Raw genomic sequence first — 18,238 nt, forward strand, 5'->3', positions numbered from 1 at the left:
GGATGTGGCCAAACCTCCCAGCCAGTCAGCCTGAGGGCCAATCCCACTTTCTGACATGCCAGCAGCAATCAACGCTAAAATATAACAGGAGGGCACACAACCCACAAAAGGGACATCCCTGGAGCTCCTAGCACAGGTGACCATGGAGACTGTGCCAGGGCACCACAAGGCACCTACTATATACGGTCACCTGGCCAAGGCTGGGAGACATAGCAGATCTACCTAATACATAGTAACAAACTCAGAGAGGCAGCCAAAATGAAGAAACAAAGAAACATGTCCCAAATGAAAGAACAGAAGAAAACTCCAGAAAAAGAACTAAACGAATTGGAGGCAAGCAACCTACCAGATACAGAATTCAAAACAATGGTTATAAGGATGTTCAAGAACCTTAATGAGAACTTCAACAAAAGTCAACAACCATAAAAAAGGACATAGAAACCATAAAAAAAAAAAAAAAAAAAAAAATGAGCCAGAAGTGAAGAATACAGTAACTGAAATGAAGACCGCACTAAAAGGAATCACCAGCAGACTAGATGAAGCAGAGGATCAAATCAGTGATTTAGAAAACAAGGTAGAAGAAAACATCCAATCAGAATGGCAAAAAGAAAAAAGAATAGGAAAAAAAAATAAGGATAGTTTAAGAGACCTCTGGGACAACAACAAGCATAACGACATTTGCATCATAGGGGCACCAGAGGAAGAGAGAGAGCAAGGGACTGAGAACCTATTTGAAAAAATATTGACTGAAAACTTTCTTAACCTGCAGAAGGAAATAGACATACAAGTCCAGGAAACGCAGTCCCAAACAAGATGAACCCAAAGAGGCCAACACCAAGACACATCATAATTAATATGGCAAAGTTTAAAGACTAAGAGAGAATCCTAAAAGCAGCAAGGGAAAGACACCTAGTAACTTATAAGGGAGCTCTCATAAGATTGTCAGCTGATTTCTCAACAGAAACTTTACAACCAGAAGGGATTGGAATGAAATATTCAAAATGATGAAAAGCAAGGACCTACAACCAAGACTTCTCTATCTAGTATGGCTATCATTTAAAATTGAAGGACAGATGAAGAACTTCCCAGACAAGATAAAGCTAAAGGAGTTCATCACCACCAAACCAGTATTACAAGGAATTTTATAGGGAATTCTTTAAGATGAAAAAAAAGATAAAAAATCTGAATAATAAAATGACAATACTACATATCTACGACAGTTCCTTTCAATGTTAAGTGGATTAAATGCTTCAATCAAAAGACATAGGAGGGCTGATGGATAAGAAAGCAAAACCCTTACATATGCTGCCTACAAGAGACTCACTTCAGATCGAAAGGCATAAACAGACTGAAACTAAAGGGATGAAAAAGACATTTCATGAAAATGGAACTGAAAAAAAAAAGCTGGGTAGCAATACTTATACCAGGCAAAATAGACTTTAAAACAAAGGCTATAACAAGAGACAAAGAAGGGCCCAGTAATCCCACTTCTGGGTAATTATCATAACTCGCCCAAAGTTGGAGATGACGGACTCAGGGATTCTACTAAAGGAAGCTTAGTTACGTACTGTGTAATAAAGAATCTGGCCATGCACAAAGAGAGGTCTAGGCTTTGCTATTGACGTCTGGAAGGTAATCTATGTCATACCCAAGAAGAGTGTTTTTGTTTAGGGCAAAGTTGGCTGCATCTGATACTCTTAGGGTGGAAGCTGGCCACTCCAAAAAGACCAACCATGTGATTTAGAGTAGAGGTTTTGGGTCACGTGGTATCAGTCAACCAGGAAACAGAGATTAACCACAGGGACAATCCATCAATCATGCCTATGTGATGAAGTTCCAATAAACTCTCTGACAGCAAAGCTCAGGTAAGCTTCCCCGGTTGCAATATTCATGCATATTGTCACACACCAATGTGGGTAGAGTAACGCACCCGGACGCCACAGGGAGAGGAAAGTGGAAGCTTCACATTTGGAACAGCCTGACTGTGCCCTATGAGTCTCTTCCTTTGGCTGATCTTTATCTATAGCCTTTCCCTGTAATAAAAGATAATTGTGACTATAATAGCTTTCAGTGGGTTCTGTAAGTCTTTCTAGATATATATGGCTAGCATTTAAAATGGTGTCTGGGACAAGATAAACACTATATTAGCTCATATCTAAGGAGGATACCTCAGGCTAATCCCTCAGGCTAACTGCCTGCACCATTGCACCACTGCCTCTCACTATCCTTGTAGGATATCTCAATTATCCCTTCTCCTACACTCTTATTTCCTCTCTCTTGACTCCTTCCCTCTGTTTTAAAATGTACTCAAACCTCCCCCCTCAAAAAAATATTTAATTATCCTTATATTACTCTGTAATCTACTCTTCTATTTCCCCACTTTCCTTTACAGCCTCCCCCTGCACCCCCCCCCCCCCCCACACACACACACACATACATTCCCCATCTCAAAGAAGTTGACCATGCTGGACACTTCACTCCCCATCATTCCCAGCCCTTTGCACTCGGGAACAGTGTGTCCTGCCTTTGTGCCTATTGGACAGACATCCTGTAAGAGAAGGAGCACCTCCCACTCCTCCAGGAAAATTAGGAGGAAAGTGACCAGAAATAGGAGAAGTGCTTTGAAATAAAGACATCAGGACTCTTTTTGAAGGAAGCTCAGGGCTGCTCTCTGTAATGTAAATGTTGTAATGGTTGTAGGGTAAACTGACTTTTGTCTCCCACAGAACCACTGGACATTCAGAGCAGAATTTCTAAGTGTCTAAGCTTGATTATACGGAAAGAAGAAGGATTTGGATTTGAAGTTCTGGCATTTACCAGACCTACACCACAGAAGTTCTCATTAAGTTCAACCTTTCAAGTCTCTATTACCTGGTCTCTAAAACAGAGATGGTTAAGATTGGCACCTACCGTAGGGTTCTTGGGAGAATTCGACAAGGGAGTGTGTTAGAGAATATATTATATACTTTATACCATGAAATCTAAAGTTGGTGCCTGTCACATAGCAGGTGCTTAGTGTTTGTTAACCACAATTAGAGATAATTTCCGTCAAAAATTTGAAGTGAAATAAGTACTTGTCTTGTGGTCCTAGAGAACCATCTCTAATACAGGTTAACAAGCAAACCTCAAAACCAAACCCAATTACATCCAGGGAAAGGAAATATAGGAAAAATATGTTATGCAACAAAATGTCTCCCTGAAAAATTCACAAATCTATGGGATTTGTCTGGCAATCTGGAAGGAGAGAAAAATCCTTCACTGCCCCAAATTCCTTCCCCTTGGTGGATCACGTGCCTGAGCTCCTGGCAGGAGAACTCTGCCCAGTTGCCACAGCAACCCAGGGAAGAAGAAATCTTTTCAGTCTCACTGACATTTGGTCCCTCTATCCCCACTAATACAGAGCAACAAATATTCCCTACAGCACATTAAATCCAGCAGGGTAGCTTCTAGAAAGAGCTACCTTCCAAAAAATCCATTCTCCTATCTAGTGCACACACTTGACAATTGACAGGAAACCTAGATTTCTATTGCACATTACCCCTGGCTCCACCTTAACTCCAGAGAGCATCAGGCGGTGCCTGCATCATTCAGATACCTGAGGACCTTACCATATCCTACCTTTGCTCATGCTCATACAAGGCTATTCAGTTCTTTTAATCTTACTTCATAAATCAATTCCTCACACTCCTGATCATTTTTTAAAAAATTACTATTACTCACCAGTGTGTCAACATCTCCCTTAAACCTGCTTACCCCTATTACTAGTTCTAGCTGTGTCCCTATTTAGAAGGAACTTGAACTTTAAAATGTATACATATGAATATAAAATAAGTATAGAATATATTTAATTATTAACATTCACTAAATAGGCTTAATTATTAACATATTTAATAATTTAATAATATATAATGTTATAATTATACAGGTTATATATAATACATATACATGCTGGGATAATGTTTATATTTATTTTCATTTACATCAAGCATGTCCTTAAATACTATCACTTGACTGAATTAATCCTATTACTTTTAACCCAAGAATGTTTTCTCAACTTGCTTATTCCACCTCTCATTATTACTTGCATTTGTTAGGCAAACAAGTTCATCTCTCACCACAATGGCCATCTAACTAGGATCTTCTGCATTTTAGTCTTTTTCCTAATTCCTCTTTGCATGATTTTGCCATTTAAAATCAATGGGTAGACATGAGGATTATGAGAGTTTCACTTTTATAAACTATTAATATTAGGGTTGAGGTGAACTGTTCTTAAAATATTAAAATATATTATCTGAAAAACAAATGCCAATTATGAATGACTTTGTAACATCAGTGACTCAACTAAGATAATATAAAGGGGAAAATAATGCACTTCTCCCTATAAACTGAAAAACACTGGTTATAAAGACAGAAAATTCATGTGATCAGTATCATCTTAATTTCCATATAGTGTCTAAGAAAAATATTCCAGATATTTTTCTTCTTAACCTGGACAGTGTTTCAAAAGAAAATCTACATGGTGCCTGAGTTTCTTCTGTTAAAGAAATTATGCTGTTGTTCCCCACCTTTAAAGAAAACATGACAAAAGTCATTTGTTTACATTTTCACATAGGCTTAATTAACTTCCAGAGGATCTTGTTTATTTGCCCGAAAGACCCTAGTCTATAAATCCTTTTTAAAATCCTTTTAGAATTTTATGTAATACTTTATTTTGTTTAATAAAAACCAATGCACAAGACCTTAAACTGAATCTTCACTTCTGAAAAATCTATCCTAAAATATATGAGATCAGACAATTAAGTTCACGAACTCATCCTAGAAAAAGTGCTACATATCTCATTGCTGAATATCACTATGGTCACCTTCGAAGCACTCCCCTTGGGAAGCTATACACTGACACCAGCATATAGTCCACCCTTCAAAGCAATTTTGAAACTCTTTTTCTGGAATGGCCATGAGAGCTGTTGTCATATTACCCTTGATTTCCTGAATGTCATCAAAATGTCTTCCTTTCAATATTTTTTTATCTTCGGATAAAGAAAGAAGTCATGGGGGCCAGATCAGGTGAGTAGGGAGGGTGTTCCAGTACATTTATTTATTTACTGGCTAAAAACTCCCTCACAGACAGTGCCATGTGAGCTAGTGCATTGTCATGAAGAAAGAGCCATGAACTGGTGAAAAGTTCAGGTCATCTAACTTTTTCACATGGCTTATCCAGCACTTCCAAATAGTAAACCTGGTTAACTGTTTGTCCAGTTGGTATAAATTCATAATGAATAACACTCTGATATCAAAAAAAGTTTAGCAACATCATTGCAACAAGTTCGTGAACTTAATTGTCACACCTCGTATAAGGAACTTTTTTTATGCATAAAGAAGTTGATAAAGTAAAAAAGTAGTAAAGTTTATATGTAAAAAAAAGGAGCATGGACTATCACATATTAACTGAAAGTATTGTGATGCATCTATTTATGCGAGATATATCACATGGGAAATACTATTTATTAAAATAGTATACTACAGAGTTTTATGCATAGAAATGCAAAATGAGCAAGACATGTCTTCTTTCTACATTTGAGATGTTAAACAAGTAATTACATTTTCCTTTCTCCCAGGACAACTTTGTGATGTGATGGAAAAGACAGCTTTCCAAAATTCCAGCTCTGTTATTCTATAATTAAAATGAAAAATAATGTCTGAAAAATTTGTTCCTTTTCATTTTACATAGCATTTTCTCAAAGTTGTCTTTTCTTGAAATATAAATTACAATTCCAGAGCTGGGATATGGTTTTAGCAATTTTGAGTGAGAAACATCAATTTTTCCAAACCCAAATTCTTTCACAGAACATGTCCCCACAGAAAGGTTTCCCCCTTGCAGTCAATTAGACTTCACCAGAGCAAAATCCTTGGCTGTTGTGGACTGAAACACAGATCTCACTGACTTCCACTTTTGGGAGGACGGTGGAGGTACTTTTTCCTACTCCCCCCCACTAAGTACAACTAAGAACCCTAAACATTTTACAGTATATAATACAAACACAAGAAAACTCTGAAATATGGAGAAAGAGCAGCAAATCAGAGAGGAAATAGGACCCAAGGGAAAAAAACACAGAAATGAGTCCCCTGGGATTTCTTTTGCCATGTATGCCCCAGATTTGGAGCAGAAGAAGAGGCGATAACATGCAACAACCTGGCCCAATCTTCAGAGAATTAAGCAGAGTGAGGAAAGCCAAACTCAAAAGGTTAGAGAGCATATGATTACATTTATGCTATATTCTTGAGATGACAAAATTACAGAAATGGAAAACAGGTGAGTGGTTGCTAGAGATTAAGAAAGATGAGGGTAGTAGGAAAGTGGGCGTGGCTATAAAAGGGCAATGGGAGAAATCCCTGTAGTGTTAGAACTTTCTGTATCTACTTCAATATCCTGGTTGTGATATTGTACTATAGTTGACAAGATGTTACCAGTGGAGGAAACTGGGTATAGGACACACAGGATCTCTGAATTATCTCTTATCATTGCAGGTGAATCTACAATTACCTCAAAATAAAAAGATAATTAACTTTTTTTTATAAAGTGCCTTCTAATAGGTCTTAACATACACATTCAGATGGTTGAATCAAAATTCTTCTGTTGAAAAAGTGATGAATGTTGTATTATATAATACCTGTTTAGTACTGAAAACAAATCTCAAATTTTAAAAATATTCTTCATATCAAATATTTCTGTAAACTTTTCTACAACTGGGAAAGAAAATTTTTCATTATGAGAATTAGCCAGTACCGTCATAAACCTATTATTTGACGAGAAATTTTTAAAAGGTAGATCATAAATGGCTTTTAATTTAGAGATACTAAGTAATTAAAAATAAACACAGGGATCACTTTTCCCATGGCATATCAATGGTCCTCCCTGATCATCCCATTCCCATGTGCCTGTTGGTATAGATATACTGTATTTTGAATTTTCATCTAGTTTGTACGTTTTTCTATGAATTTTGTTTATGAGCTTTATTTCTTATTTAATAATGAGTCTTCATGTACCAATTCATCATTTTTAAAAAAGAATCACTATTTTCATAACCAACATGGTGGCATACAGGGCCTCCTTTTAGTCTCAATTACTTTTTATATATCAGCATTTAGCCCAAGAATGCTAAACTATGCTAAGCAAGATTCAAAGCACACATCCCTTAGTTCTAATCAGGGATTTTTAAATGTGTGGCACCATCAAGAGGCAATAGCTTGTACTGCCACTGTAACAAGAACCTAGGGTTTGCTTTCAAATATATATAGAAACTGTCATAAACTATTGTAACACAGAATAGACTGTGTTTGCCCAATGTGGAGTCACTAGATTATTACCAAGCACTATTTTTCCCTTTCCCATTACCTTCCTAGCCCCTCCAGTTGAAGAAGGGAAAAAAAGATGTGATAACTGTTTTTATTCTCAGTTAACTGGGTAGAGTTGACAATCCTAATTCCCTAATCACTAATCACGTCAATATATACTGAACATCTACATATGCCAGCGATTTGCTATTTAAAAGATATATAAAGTCTTTAGTCTCTAGTGACTCAAGGTGATCTGACCATAAATAAGTCTTCTTTATATTACCCACTAGTTATAGATTTACTCTTACTTTATTAGAAATAAAAGAAGTTGGCTCAGAGAATGGATAGCTTATTTAGGCGATAGCATCATCAATCTAATCCTGTGCTGTTCAATATATTATAATTCTATTTCTGTTAACATAAGAAAAATTTAAATTACGTGGTTCACACTTCTGGCTCGCACTGTATTTCTCAGCTAGACTGTATAAACCATCCAAACAAGGCATAAAAGTGAAAGACGACAGAGGATGGCAAAGAATTGACTGGTTGTTTCAAACATTAGAGCTAAGGAAAGCAAGGCTCCACAGAAATAAATGAGGCTTATGCTAAATCTGAAGATTAAATCAATTAATGTAACAGTGGACATTCTGACTCAGAATATAGCAAGAGATTCACAAGTTCTTAATACCCTGTTTTAAAAGTTTGAGCCACCAACTTTACTTGATTAGAAAACCAACCTCTCACTCCATTTGCAGTTTAACTGGCTCACTTCCCACTAGTGCAAATACTTAAAAACAAATAAATAAATAAAACTACAGTCAGAATGTAGCAAGAGGAAGGGCAACATCAGAGAGGAGATGACTTTCAAGTCTGACTAGAGGACACAATAGTTTTCAGTACTTAAGCTTGCTTTCACATTCCAAACACATTCTTCTTAGGGGGAAAAAAAAGATTAATGTTATGGCTGCACAACAATAAGCATTCTCTTAATATTGTCCATTCTGCACCCAACCAAGAAATGCTGTCAAATTTACAATATGAAAAAATCTCCCATTCAGTTGGTTGCCTCTTTTTTTTTGTCGATGGTTTCTTTTGTTATAAGGGGCTAATATCCAAAATATATAAGGAACTCATACGACTCAACAACAAAAAAACAAACAATCCAATTAAAAAATGGGCAGAGGAGCTGAGGAGACATTTCTGCAAAGAGGACATACAGATGGCCAATAGACATGAAAAAATGCCAACATCACTAATCATCAGAGAAATGCAAATAAAAACCACAATGAGATATCACCTCACCCCAGTTAGAATGGCTATCATCAACAAGACAAATAGTAACGTGTTGGAGAGGCTGTGGAGAAAAAGGAACCCTCATATACTGTTGGTGGGAATGCAGACTGGTGCAGCCGCTACGGAAGGCAGTGTGGAGGTTCCTCAAAAAATTACGAATAGAATTACCGTATGAACCAGCAATCCCTCTCCTGGGTATCTACCCAAAAAATCTGAAAACATTTATCCATAAAGATATATGTGCTCCAATGTTCACTGCAGCTTTATTTACGGTTGCCAAGACATGGAAACAACCAAAATGTCCTTCGATAGATGAATGGATAAAGAAGTTGTGGTATATATACACAATGGAATACTATTCTGCCATAAGAAAAGATGAAATAGTACCATTTGCAACAACATGGATGGATCTTGAGATTATAATGCTAAGTGAAATAAGTCTGACAAAAGTAGAGAACCATATGATTTCACTGATGTGGTAGATAAAACTGAAAACAACAAAAGAACAAGGCAAATAAATGAAGAAACAAAAACTCACAGACATAGACAATAGTTTAGTGGTTCTAGAGGGTAAGGGGCGGGGCTAGGGGTTGTAGAAGAGGTTAATTGGGATCAAATATACAGTGATGGAAAGAGAACTGAGTCTGGGTGGTAAACACACAATGTGAGATATAGATGATGTATTACAGAATTGTACACCTGAAATCTATGTAACTTTACTAACAATTGTCACCCAATAAACTTTAATTTAAAAAAATCATATGAAGGGGAAAAAAACAAATTACAATATGAAAAGGTCTGAATGCCCACTTTCATTTGGGGTCAGGAGTCACTGAAGAATAGGCAGCAAGATGTAGGGAAAGAAGCAACATAGTTAGAGTAACTTCCACCTGAAAATGTTCCCTCTTCTTGGGTTCCCAAATTTTCCTAATTATAAAACTGCAGTATAAAACCCGTTTACACTCTGATCTTTAAAATAGTATCTATATCTTAGCACCTTAAGGAGATCAGAGCACATATACATTTATTTTATAAAATTCCATAACTTAAATATGTTCAATTACACTTTTACTTATTTTTAGAAACGTTAGATCTATGGTCTACTCAAAAGTACACAAGCCTTGGTTTTTGCCTGATCCTGAAGAGCATGAATTCTTACAAAGAATGCTACCAACTTTCAAAAAAAGAAAAAAACCTCATTCTCACCTTTTCCTTTTTTAATTGAAATTGGAACGAAATTTCCCCATTTCTGGAAGTAAAAACAATGCACTCATGTTTAGGTATTTGCATTCTTCTGTATAGAGCCTGACTGTTACCTACAACTAAATGTAAAACTTAAGGCTGGGATGGCTGGAAACTATTGGTGCAGCCTACACACTGAATAAGGACAGCCAGAATGAATGTCTTGAATGGGTATCAACATTCACTTACTCTTCTCAAAAGCATGTATGCAATGCTTCTCATAGTCTAATCTGGCTGGGAGGTAGATGTATAGTGGTGAGCAAGATAGATACGGTCCCAGCCTCTTGCAATTTAAAATTCTTTAGTTGTAAACTGCTTTCAGAAAAGCTATTGGAAAAAAACACCTCCCAAACAGTGGAGAATTGTTGATCCAGACATTTCACCTATTCAACTAACAACAACCATGGAAATATTAATATGTGCCTTGAAAGAAAGCCAACCTTATCTTCAGGGTGGTAGGACATGTAAAAAGTTAGAAAACCTTATTCCATGGTGCCGGATGAAAGCTGGCATCATATTACAACGTGTTTGAGAAATGAATGCCAAGTGTGGCTCTACATAGTTCTAAATGGCGACAATGCTATTTATCAAGGCACCACAGATGACTGTCATCAGCCAGAAAGAAAATATTGGATTGCTACAAAGCAATTTGTGGGAGTCCACTGGCTTCTCCACAATAGCACACAGATGCTTTTGGCAGTGGAACCAAATGAATGCTCTTAACAGCAGTAGGATTTGCTTCAAGTTTTTCTTTTTTTTTCCCTTTTCTTTTAAAAATAATTTTAACTGCCTTGGCCCCTATGGAGAACCACCTCTGTATTACTAGAAGGAATGCAGGTATCGAAGGAGATGATTAAAATAATATTCTGCCTACTTTCTAATGACTTCTCTAGCCTCATCTACTTAGTCAAAGGATCAGCATCCCAGCCCACTGGACAGCCCTCATCCATTACCCCTACTTGGAAAACAGGTCAGAACTAGGGAGTATAAGTGACCACTGACCGGCTCTAAAGGATGTCACAAGGTCGACGAACTGAAGTGCACGTGCTTCATGCACACACGACCCTCTCAAGACCTCATACCTAGTAACTCTTAGGTTGGAATATTTTTAAACAAGGCTTGCTATCTGATTTCTAAAATCATAAAAAAGAAAAAGGAAAAGGCTGGCATATTGACAAAAGCAATATTTGGCAGCTGAGAGCAAGAAAGACTGAAGAAAAATTATTTTTAAAAAAACTTAAGCATCTGAAATAGCACAGCAGTTGAAATAGCACAGCTATTTAATGTAGATTCCAAGTGGATTCCTATGCCTCATTAATACGTTCTAGGCGGTTCATAATTAGGGTTCAATCTTTAATAATCAATATAATTATCTTGAGTTTTCAAATAAAGATTAAACAAGTATATATATATATATATAAAAAGAAATGAAACACTGTCATAATCTCAGCTAAACTAAAAAATACTACAGAAATTATGCTTCATGAACCAGCTTTATCCTCCTTGGTTTCCTCGTTAATGAATTCAAAAAATCTTTGGCATCTATTTGTGCAAGAGTTATGCTTATCTTTTTGTAAATTATGCTTTGACAATATGGAGGTCCCAGTGAAATGTCCAAGTGGACTGATTACATTGCTCACAAAATATATCTCATGGGCTGGAAGCCCAGGCAGAGCTTTTCTTGGCTCCTGGAGTATATCCCAAATGGCAGGAGAACGTTACCTTCACTGACTCGGTATTCTCTGAAGTTTTTGTTTTCTTACTCTGTGCTTTTGTTTCTGATTCTTGGTCAAGTTTGACTGGGATTTTGGTTGGCACACAGCCAACAGTTATTATCCTCGTTGGTGGCAACAATGAGTGGAATCTGGTTTTATGTTCTGACCACTTAAACTTGGTGATCTGTCGGGTAGAACCGGAATCTAGTCTTGCTCACATGAAAGATAACTGAACATTTGTTTGTTGTTTTTCTATTTGTGAGCTCAAATCAGGACAATATTTTATGCCTAATGGAAAAGCGACTAGCCTTTTGAGATCTGGAACAGTGAGATTTTGTGTTCCAGTGTTTACTTTTGATCTGTAGCTGACGCTGTGGAATTTATGCTATAAGTTCTTTATCTGTCTATGTCTCTGTTCCTGAGGGGTGGGGGAAATCACTGTGTGTGGGTGAAATATTTTCCTATCTCCTGAGGTTAATAATAAATTAAAATAAAGGACCACTGCTTCTGATTAGTTTATAAAGACTAATAAGCATTTAAATAAATCTAACGTTTCCCAAATTCCAAGAAAATAAAATGAAATTCACATCATTTTAATGTGTTCTCCTTTTAGAAAAAGACCTTTCTCATCAACACTGCTGACTTCAGAAGCATGTTTTCCCTTAGAAAACATGTTTACATGATTAAAGTGAATGCTTACACAAGCCAGGTTGATTTGATAACCTGGTTTTAAAAAACAGATCTGTGTCTTTGCCTTATTTTATCAGTGTACAGTATAACAGAAGTGTAATTCCATTTTTAAATAGGTTGGATTTGTTTTATCATAGAGGTTAGTTTATCTGAACTTCTTAAATGTCTTATATTAGTTTACTGAAAAGATAAGCTAAGATTACTTCCAGATGATGTTTAAGATTAAGAAAAATATAAAATTTGTGCTCATCTAAACTGAATTATAATTGTGACAACCTTTTTTATATCATTAGTAATTACGTTCTCTGATTTGTCAGCTTAAACATAATTTCCAATGTCTTTAAGTTAAGTACCTTTGTCTTAAAGTGTTCAGTTGTTCCAATTTGTGAAAGAAGACTGTGAGGAACAAAAGTTGGTGGAAATTAAAAAACTGTAGTTTTGCAGAAATGGAGCTTTATTTGCCTTGGTTTATAATATGTGCAAATAGTTAAGTCTATGAAGATATAATAAAATATTAAAATGTTGGCAAAGTTTGTACAACTTTAATGGGTTTATTTATGAAACAATTTTTAAAAATGTAATGTATATACTATTAATGTAAAACTAAAATGCAGTTATCGCTATTGAAATGACACACTGTTCTTGGAGAAATCCGCCTATGTTTACAAAAGGCAGTAAAAGTTTGTTTTTCTATGTAATCTGCCCAGAAAGCAGCGTTTCAGTGTCTTCATGAGTAACTTCGTGTGTCTTATGCTAACTGGGATATATCCTTGCATATGTAAAATGACAAAAAAAGTTTGTCATTTCTGAATGATTTAAGATCATTCTTGTTTATTGTAAAATAACCAACTGTCGCTTAATTATTAGATAACCAAACTGCGAACAGTCATTGCTCTCAGGCATCCACAATCCTATAGTATTCAAGCAATGAAATCTCTGATTAATATTTGATGTTTGCCTTCTCACGATCAGACCCTAAATTCAGAAAAAAAAATTTTTTTCCCATGGTATCTGTTATATATATATATATTCCCAAGGTAACTATCATTAAAATTTCATAGAGGACCCCTGGGCAATCATAAAGATTTGTTCCTTAACCTGACAAAAAGAAGAAGGCTAGAAATTATTAGGTTTTTTCTTATACATGCCCCTTACTTATTAACAGCTCAACACTATCAAGAATTGCATAGGAAGGTACATAGGAAGACAAATGAGAAGCTCAGACTTCCCTAGACAAATTTTGTACAGGTCAAATACTATAATATAAATACAGCTCAGAGATTACGTACTTTACAGAAAGACCCTAGCTATATGTCAATGTCCTCACTCTGTAATACGTTCTTACCCTCAGGAGAAACACTGACTAAATAAGACCAACTTCTTACGCCCTGATAGAAGTTTTAACTCTCCTTCTTGCTGATACTGTTTATTAAATTAACCATAGATTAACCATGGGCACTTACTCTTATCCTCACCAAATAGTCTCTGCTTTTCTCTCATGCTTACCTAAAACTCTGCTTATGTCACAGACTAGAATGTGCCTTTAACAAAGAAAGACAGTCTCAGAGCCTCGTAGAGAGAAGTTTACCAGGCACTCTTCACTCTTGATATTTCAAAGAACAGATTTATGGGTACAGGCTTCTGAGCTGATGTTACGTAGACAATTATGAGACAGTACTAGGCAGCTAAATCAGATTTTCAGGACTTCTTTTAGTCCAGAAATAGATGACTTCATGAAATCAAATTAATGACCCAAGAGGCAGAAGAATAAGAATTAATTACAAATAACTGGCCAAAGTAACATAGGAAATCTAATTTCTAAATGTGGTTATGTGTTTTGGAAAATTGGTATTATTTTAAATGTTTTATTTTCTGATGGGGAAAACCCTGTAGCATTCACCTTGATCTATCTCTAAACTTCAATTTAGTTGACTCTGATTTTGCCAATGAAATGAAACATTCTTTTAATGGTAGCTTATTCTGCTTGGCCCCTCAGAATTTAGGAAGAAATATTTTTTCTAAGACACTTCAGTTTTTAATGGCAATAACATTACTTGCATAGGCTCAATAAGAATCTGTACTCCTTTAGTGGGATGTAATCACACAAACAGACTATGCAGCAGAGGCCAAACCTAGGGTGTCATATTTTAAAATAAGCCTCATTTCACCAGAGATGACAAGCCCATTGTTAAGGAAAAAGGGTTATAACTTCATATTTGGAGCCAATATCCACAAAGGTCTCCCAAAAAGTTGAACTAGGACCTGTTGGTGGCTAACAAAGGGAACTGTCATATTGGAGCATCGTCTAACAGACCCACCCAAGTAATATCAAACTCTCTATGGGTACATATATTTGTATTCATTCACTATTACTGATTAAGACATTTGGAAACTCTGTAACAATAAGACATTAACCTATCAAAAAACTATGAGTGATACAAAGGATTCTCTTTCTAAAATGTCAAACAAATTTTGTCCTGTATAGATGTCAATGGTTTCTGTTCATTGTAATCCAAAGATTACAATTGTATTGTCCTATAGGGCATTAACTAGTTTGGTATGTGATTCAGAAATCTTATTCCAGCCTACTTTCTTTTAGTAACTAAAATACTTTTGATACTCCTACACTTTTGTAAACCAGGCTTTACCACCCTACAGCTTCCCTCATTAAGGAAATACATAATTCATCATTAATGAATCAAAATCATCTCTGACACCTATTTATCTTAAAAATAAAAACAAAGCAAAATAAAACCCTATGTTTAAAACAAAAGAATAGAAAAATGCAGTAGTTTGTCCTCTTCACTAATGGGACTCTTGAGGGATGTTTGTTCCTTTCTCATTATTTTTAATATTTTTCCACAATAATCATAAATCCATTTTAAATAGGAAAAGACAACTCAAAAAAAATTTGAGTATGTGTGGTTGGGAGTCACTATGTGTACTAAGGGACATGGCTGAAGGGCGTATACAGTGCAGAACAAAGGGTGAGCATCATTTAGGCAACCTTTTAACTTTCCAGACAACTTGCTATACAGAATATTTTACTGCCTAATTCCCAATGTATTGTGATTTCACTGATTATTTCTATCATACCACGCACAAGCAAATTTGATGATTATAAATAATACAAATTGTTGTTTTCTCCTTTTCTTAAAGAAAAAGTTTGTGAGACTTATAAGAAATTCGGTAAAATTTACAACTACCTTTGTTAGGTTTATCAATAATTTATACTTGTGAGACTCTGTGGAGCAATGTAACATAACATTAGGCACATATGGGCCTTCAAAATACCCACAGCTGACAATTAACAGTGATCTGGAAAGATGAAGAATAGCAGCAGAAATTCTAGAAAGGGACAGCAGTGGACGGTGCACATGGGAATTCTATACGCCCACATAAATCCTTGGAGCTTGTCTCCAAGAAGCTGTTCAATGAAACAGGGAAGTCAAGTCAGATGAAGAAGATTACCAATCGCTCCATCTCCTGCTCCCTGAGTCTCTCCTCCCTCTGCCGCCGGTGATAATCCATCAGGTCATCGCGTCCTGAAATGGAACTAATGCTGCTTTTCCGTTCCCGAAGGACAGGCTGGGGAGTTCCTGAGGCCTGTCTGAGGCTGTCCAAATCTGCATCATCCAACTCGATAGATCCGCAAGAGAAGTTCCTCCTGGCCACAAACGCTCTGTCTGGCTCTCCGGGAGGACATGACTGACCAGAGCTAGTCCCGGAGTAGGAGGCCCGGTCAAGGTCATCAGAGGTACAGGAGGAGGTGGAGGCCAGAAACATCTTCCGAGCCACTCGAGGACTTCCAGGGACACTGAGGGTGGAACTTACATAAGGATTGCCCTCAGATGCAGAGGTTTTATAGGGTAAAGCCCCTGAGCTCAAAGAAGAAAAATTCAGGTAATTGTCATTGTCTATTACGCTATGAGGTAGATCCTTTTCCCCCGGTTTCATTCGTTTGGAATTACCCAGAGAGTTTCTTGGAGGCAAACTGAAAGGCGTCAGCTGGTTCTCTGTGGCCTTGTGCAACCTGGGAAGCGATCGGCTATAGGCTCCCATGTGACTCAGGCTGCTGCCTGAATACTTCCTAGTTCTTAAACTGATGCTTTCAGATGCTGGCTCCTTGTGTCGGATCACCCTGGACTGAAGTGTCAGGTTGTCCTGGATACTCATTTTCCTGGCTTGCTTTGGGCTTGAAGGCATGCTGGCTGCCCCTGATCTGCTGATGGGGGAGGCGCCAGTGTCACTCAGGGAACTGCCATTCCACATGGCCAGGAGCGAGCCAGATGCCTTCCGGCCTTCCAGCCCTCCGAGAAAGTAGACATTGTCATGGGATTTATTCCTTGAGCTATATTTGGAATAGGGAGGCTTCTCTGAGAGCCTCGAGGACCTTTCACTGTCCCGGCCAGTATAATGATCAAAGTCCACTCTCCCAAGTGGATATCCATACCCACTGAGGGAGGGTGAAGTGCTACGTAGAGGAGTGGGAGGTTTCATGGAAATAGTTTTGTCAGGTCCATCAGAAGAGAAGTGCTTGCTTCCCTGGATTTTGGTCAAGGAGGGGCTACTTCTGATACCGGTTCCCAAAGGAGAAGGGCTTCTCTTCGCAGGTACAGGTTGTGAGAGGGTTAAATAGGAGCCAGAATAGTCTCCGTTCGCTTTAAATCTCAGGCTGGAAGAATATTTCTTTGGGCTCAGGCTCTCCATCACGTTTTGGGAATGGTTCTTGAGGGAATTCGCCGAAAAATGTGCCTCTAAGCTACTGTTCTGTAAATCCAGCTGCTGTTGCATGTGGCTATGGTCTGCCATAATGTTGCTGGAATCTGTAAAGGAAAAGAGAGAGAGAGACAGAGAGAGAGAGAGAGAGAGAGAGAGAGAGAGAGAGAGAGAGAGGTTTTACTTCACAAAGAAAAATTTAAAAAGACCAAGCACTTGTCAGCCCACATCTGAACAAACAGCCTTGCAGCCTGACCTAATGTAATTAATAAACATAATCTCTATTTTAGTACTAAACCTAGCAAAACTGTACTGCAAAATGAAGAATAAAGACCACTGATCTGGGATGTCTTTGTTCTAAAGAAAAATAACTCAAGACGACATCAATGACATTTGAGAGGAACAAATCCCTAACCAAGTACCTGGGCAGGATTAGGCCGGTACCTAAAAAAGACAATTTTCCTTTAGTGCTCTAGTCCTAGGCAGACCACCTGCTTCCTGAGTACCTAGCAAACACCCAGAGGAATGATGCAATGGGCCTTCCTCTAGATGTCTCTGCTAGAATCATTAACTGCTCAGAAGTAAAGTCCTGAGGAAACAAAATTCGCATTCTGGCAGAGACAGAACATTTTATGTTAGACTCTGATCAGTAACATGAGAGTTACAGGATGGTTCTTTCAGAGGAGTCTATGAGAGTTACTGTCTCAACAAAAAGACTTAGTATAGCTCCTGCACCCATCAGAAAAAGGCAGGTAGGGGCCAGCCCGGTGGCTCAGGCGGTTAGAGCTCCGTGCTCCTAACGCCAAAGGCTGCCGGTTCGATTCCCACATGGGCCAGTGGGCTCTCAACCACAGGGTTGCCGGTTTGACTCCTCTACTTCCACAAGGGATACTGGGCTGCGCCCCCTGCAACTAACAACGGCAACTGGACCTAGAGCTGAACTGTGCCCTCCACAAGTAAGATTGAAAGGACAACAACTTGACTTGGAAAAAGTCCTGGAAGTACACACTGTTCCCCAATAAAGTCCTGTTCCCCTTAAAAAAAAAAAAAAAGAAAAATGCAGGTAATAGAGAAAAGAGTGCCCCCAAATTACTGCCATATCAAGGTCAGGGTGGATGGAGTATTTAAAAAGTGATTTCTCCTTCATTTTCCTGGGTACCCCAAATGCACCATGCTCATCCCTGATTTCAAACTCTCTCGTCTCTCAGAAACACATTTCTTCCTCTTTTGCACCTACGATTTGA

At 37.5% G+C, this 18,238-nt stretch overlaps 1 protein-coding gene across 25 annotated transcripts in view; it reads right to left on the reverse strand.

Annotated features, from left to right (window-relative positions):
• The window catches only part of PHLDB2 (pleckstrin homology like domain family B member 2), a 229,646-nt gene that overhangs the window by 66,553 nt on the left and 144,855 nt on the right, over positions 1 to 18,238 (reverse strand). For all 25 annotated transcript variants that reach the window (XM_074332137.2, XM_088794210.1, XM_074332058.2 and 22 more), the window contains one exon: positions 15,747 to 17,101. In XM_074332137.2, the coding sequence (XP_074188238.2) occupies positions 15,747 to 17,101 (1,355 nt within the window). The remainder of the gene's footprint in view (positions 1 to 15,746; positions 17,102 to 18,238) is intronic.

The sequence above is a fragment of the Rhinolophus sinicus genome, chromosome 17 (genome assembly GCF_057876585.1).
Source record: "Rhinolophus sinicus isolate RSI-liver-muscle chromosome 17, RSI-T2T, whole genome shotgun sequence".
NCBI lineage: Eukaryota > Metazoa > Chordata > Mammalia > Chiroptera > Rhinolophidae > Rhinolophus > Rhinolophus sinicus.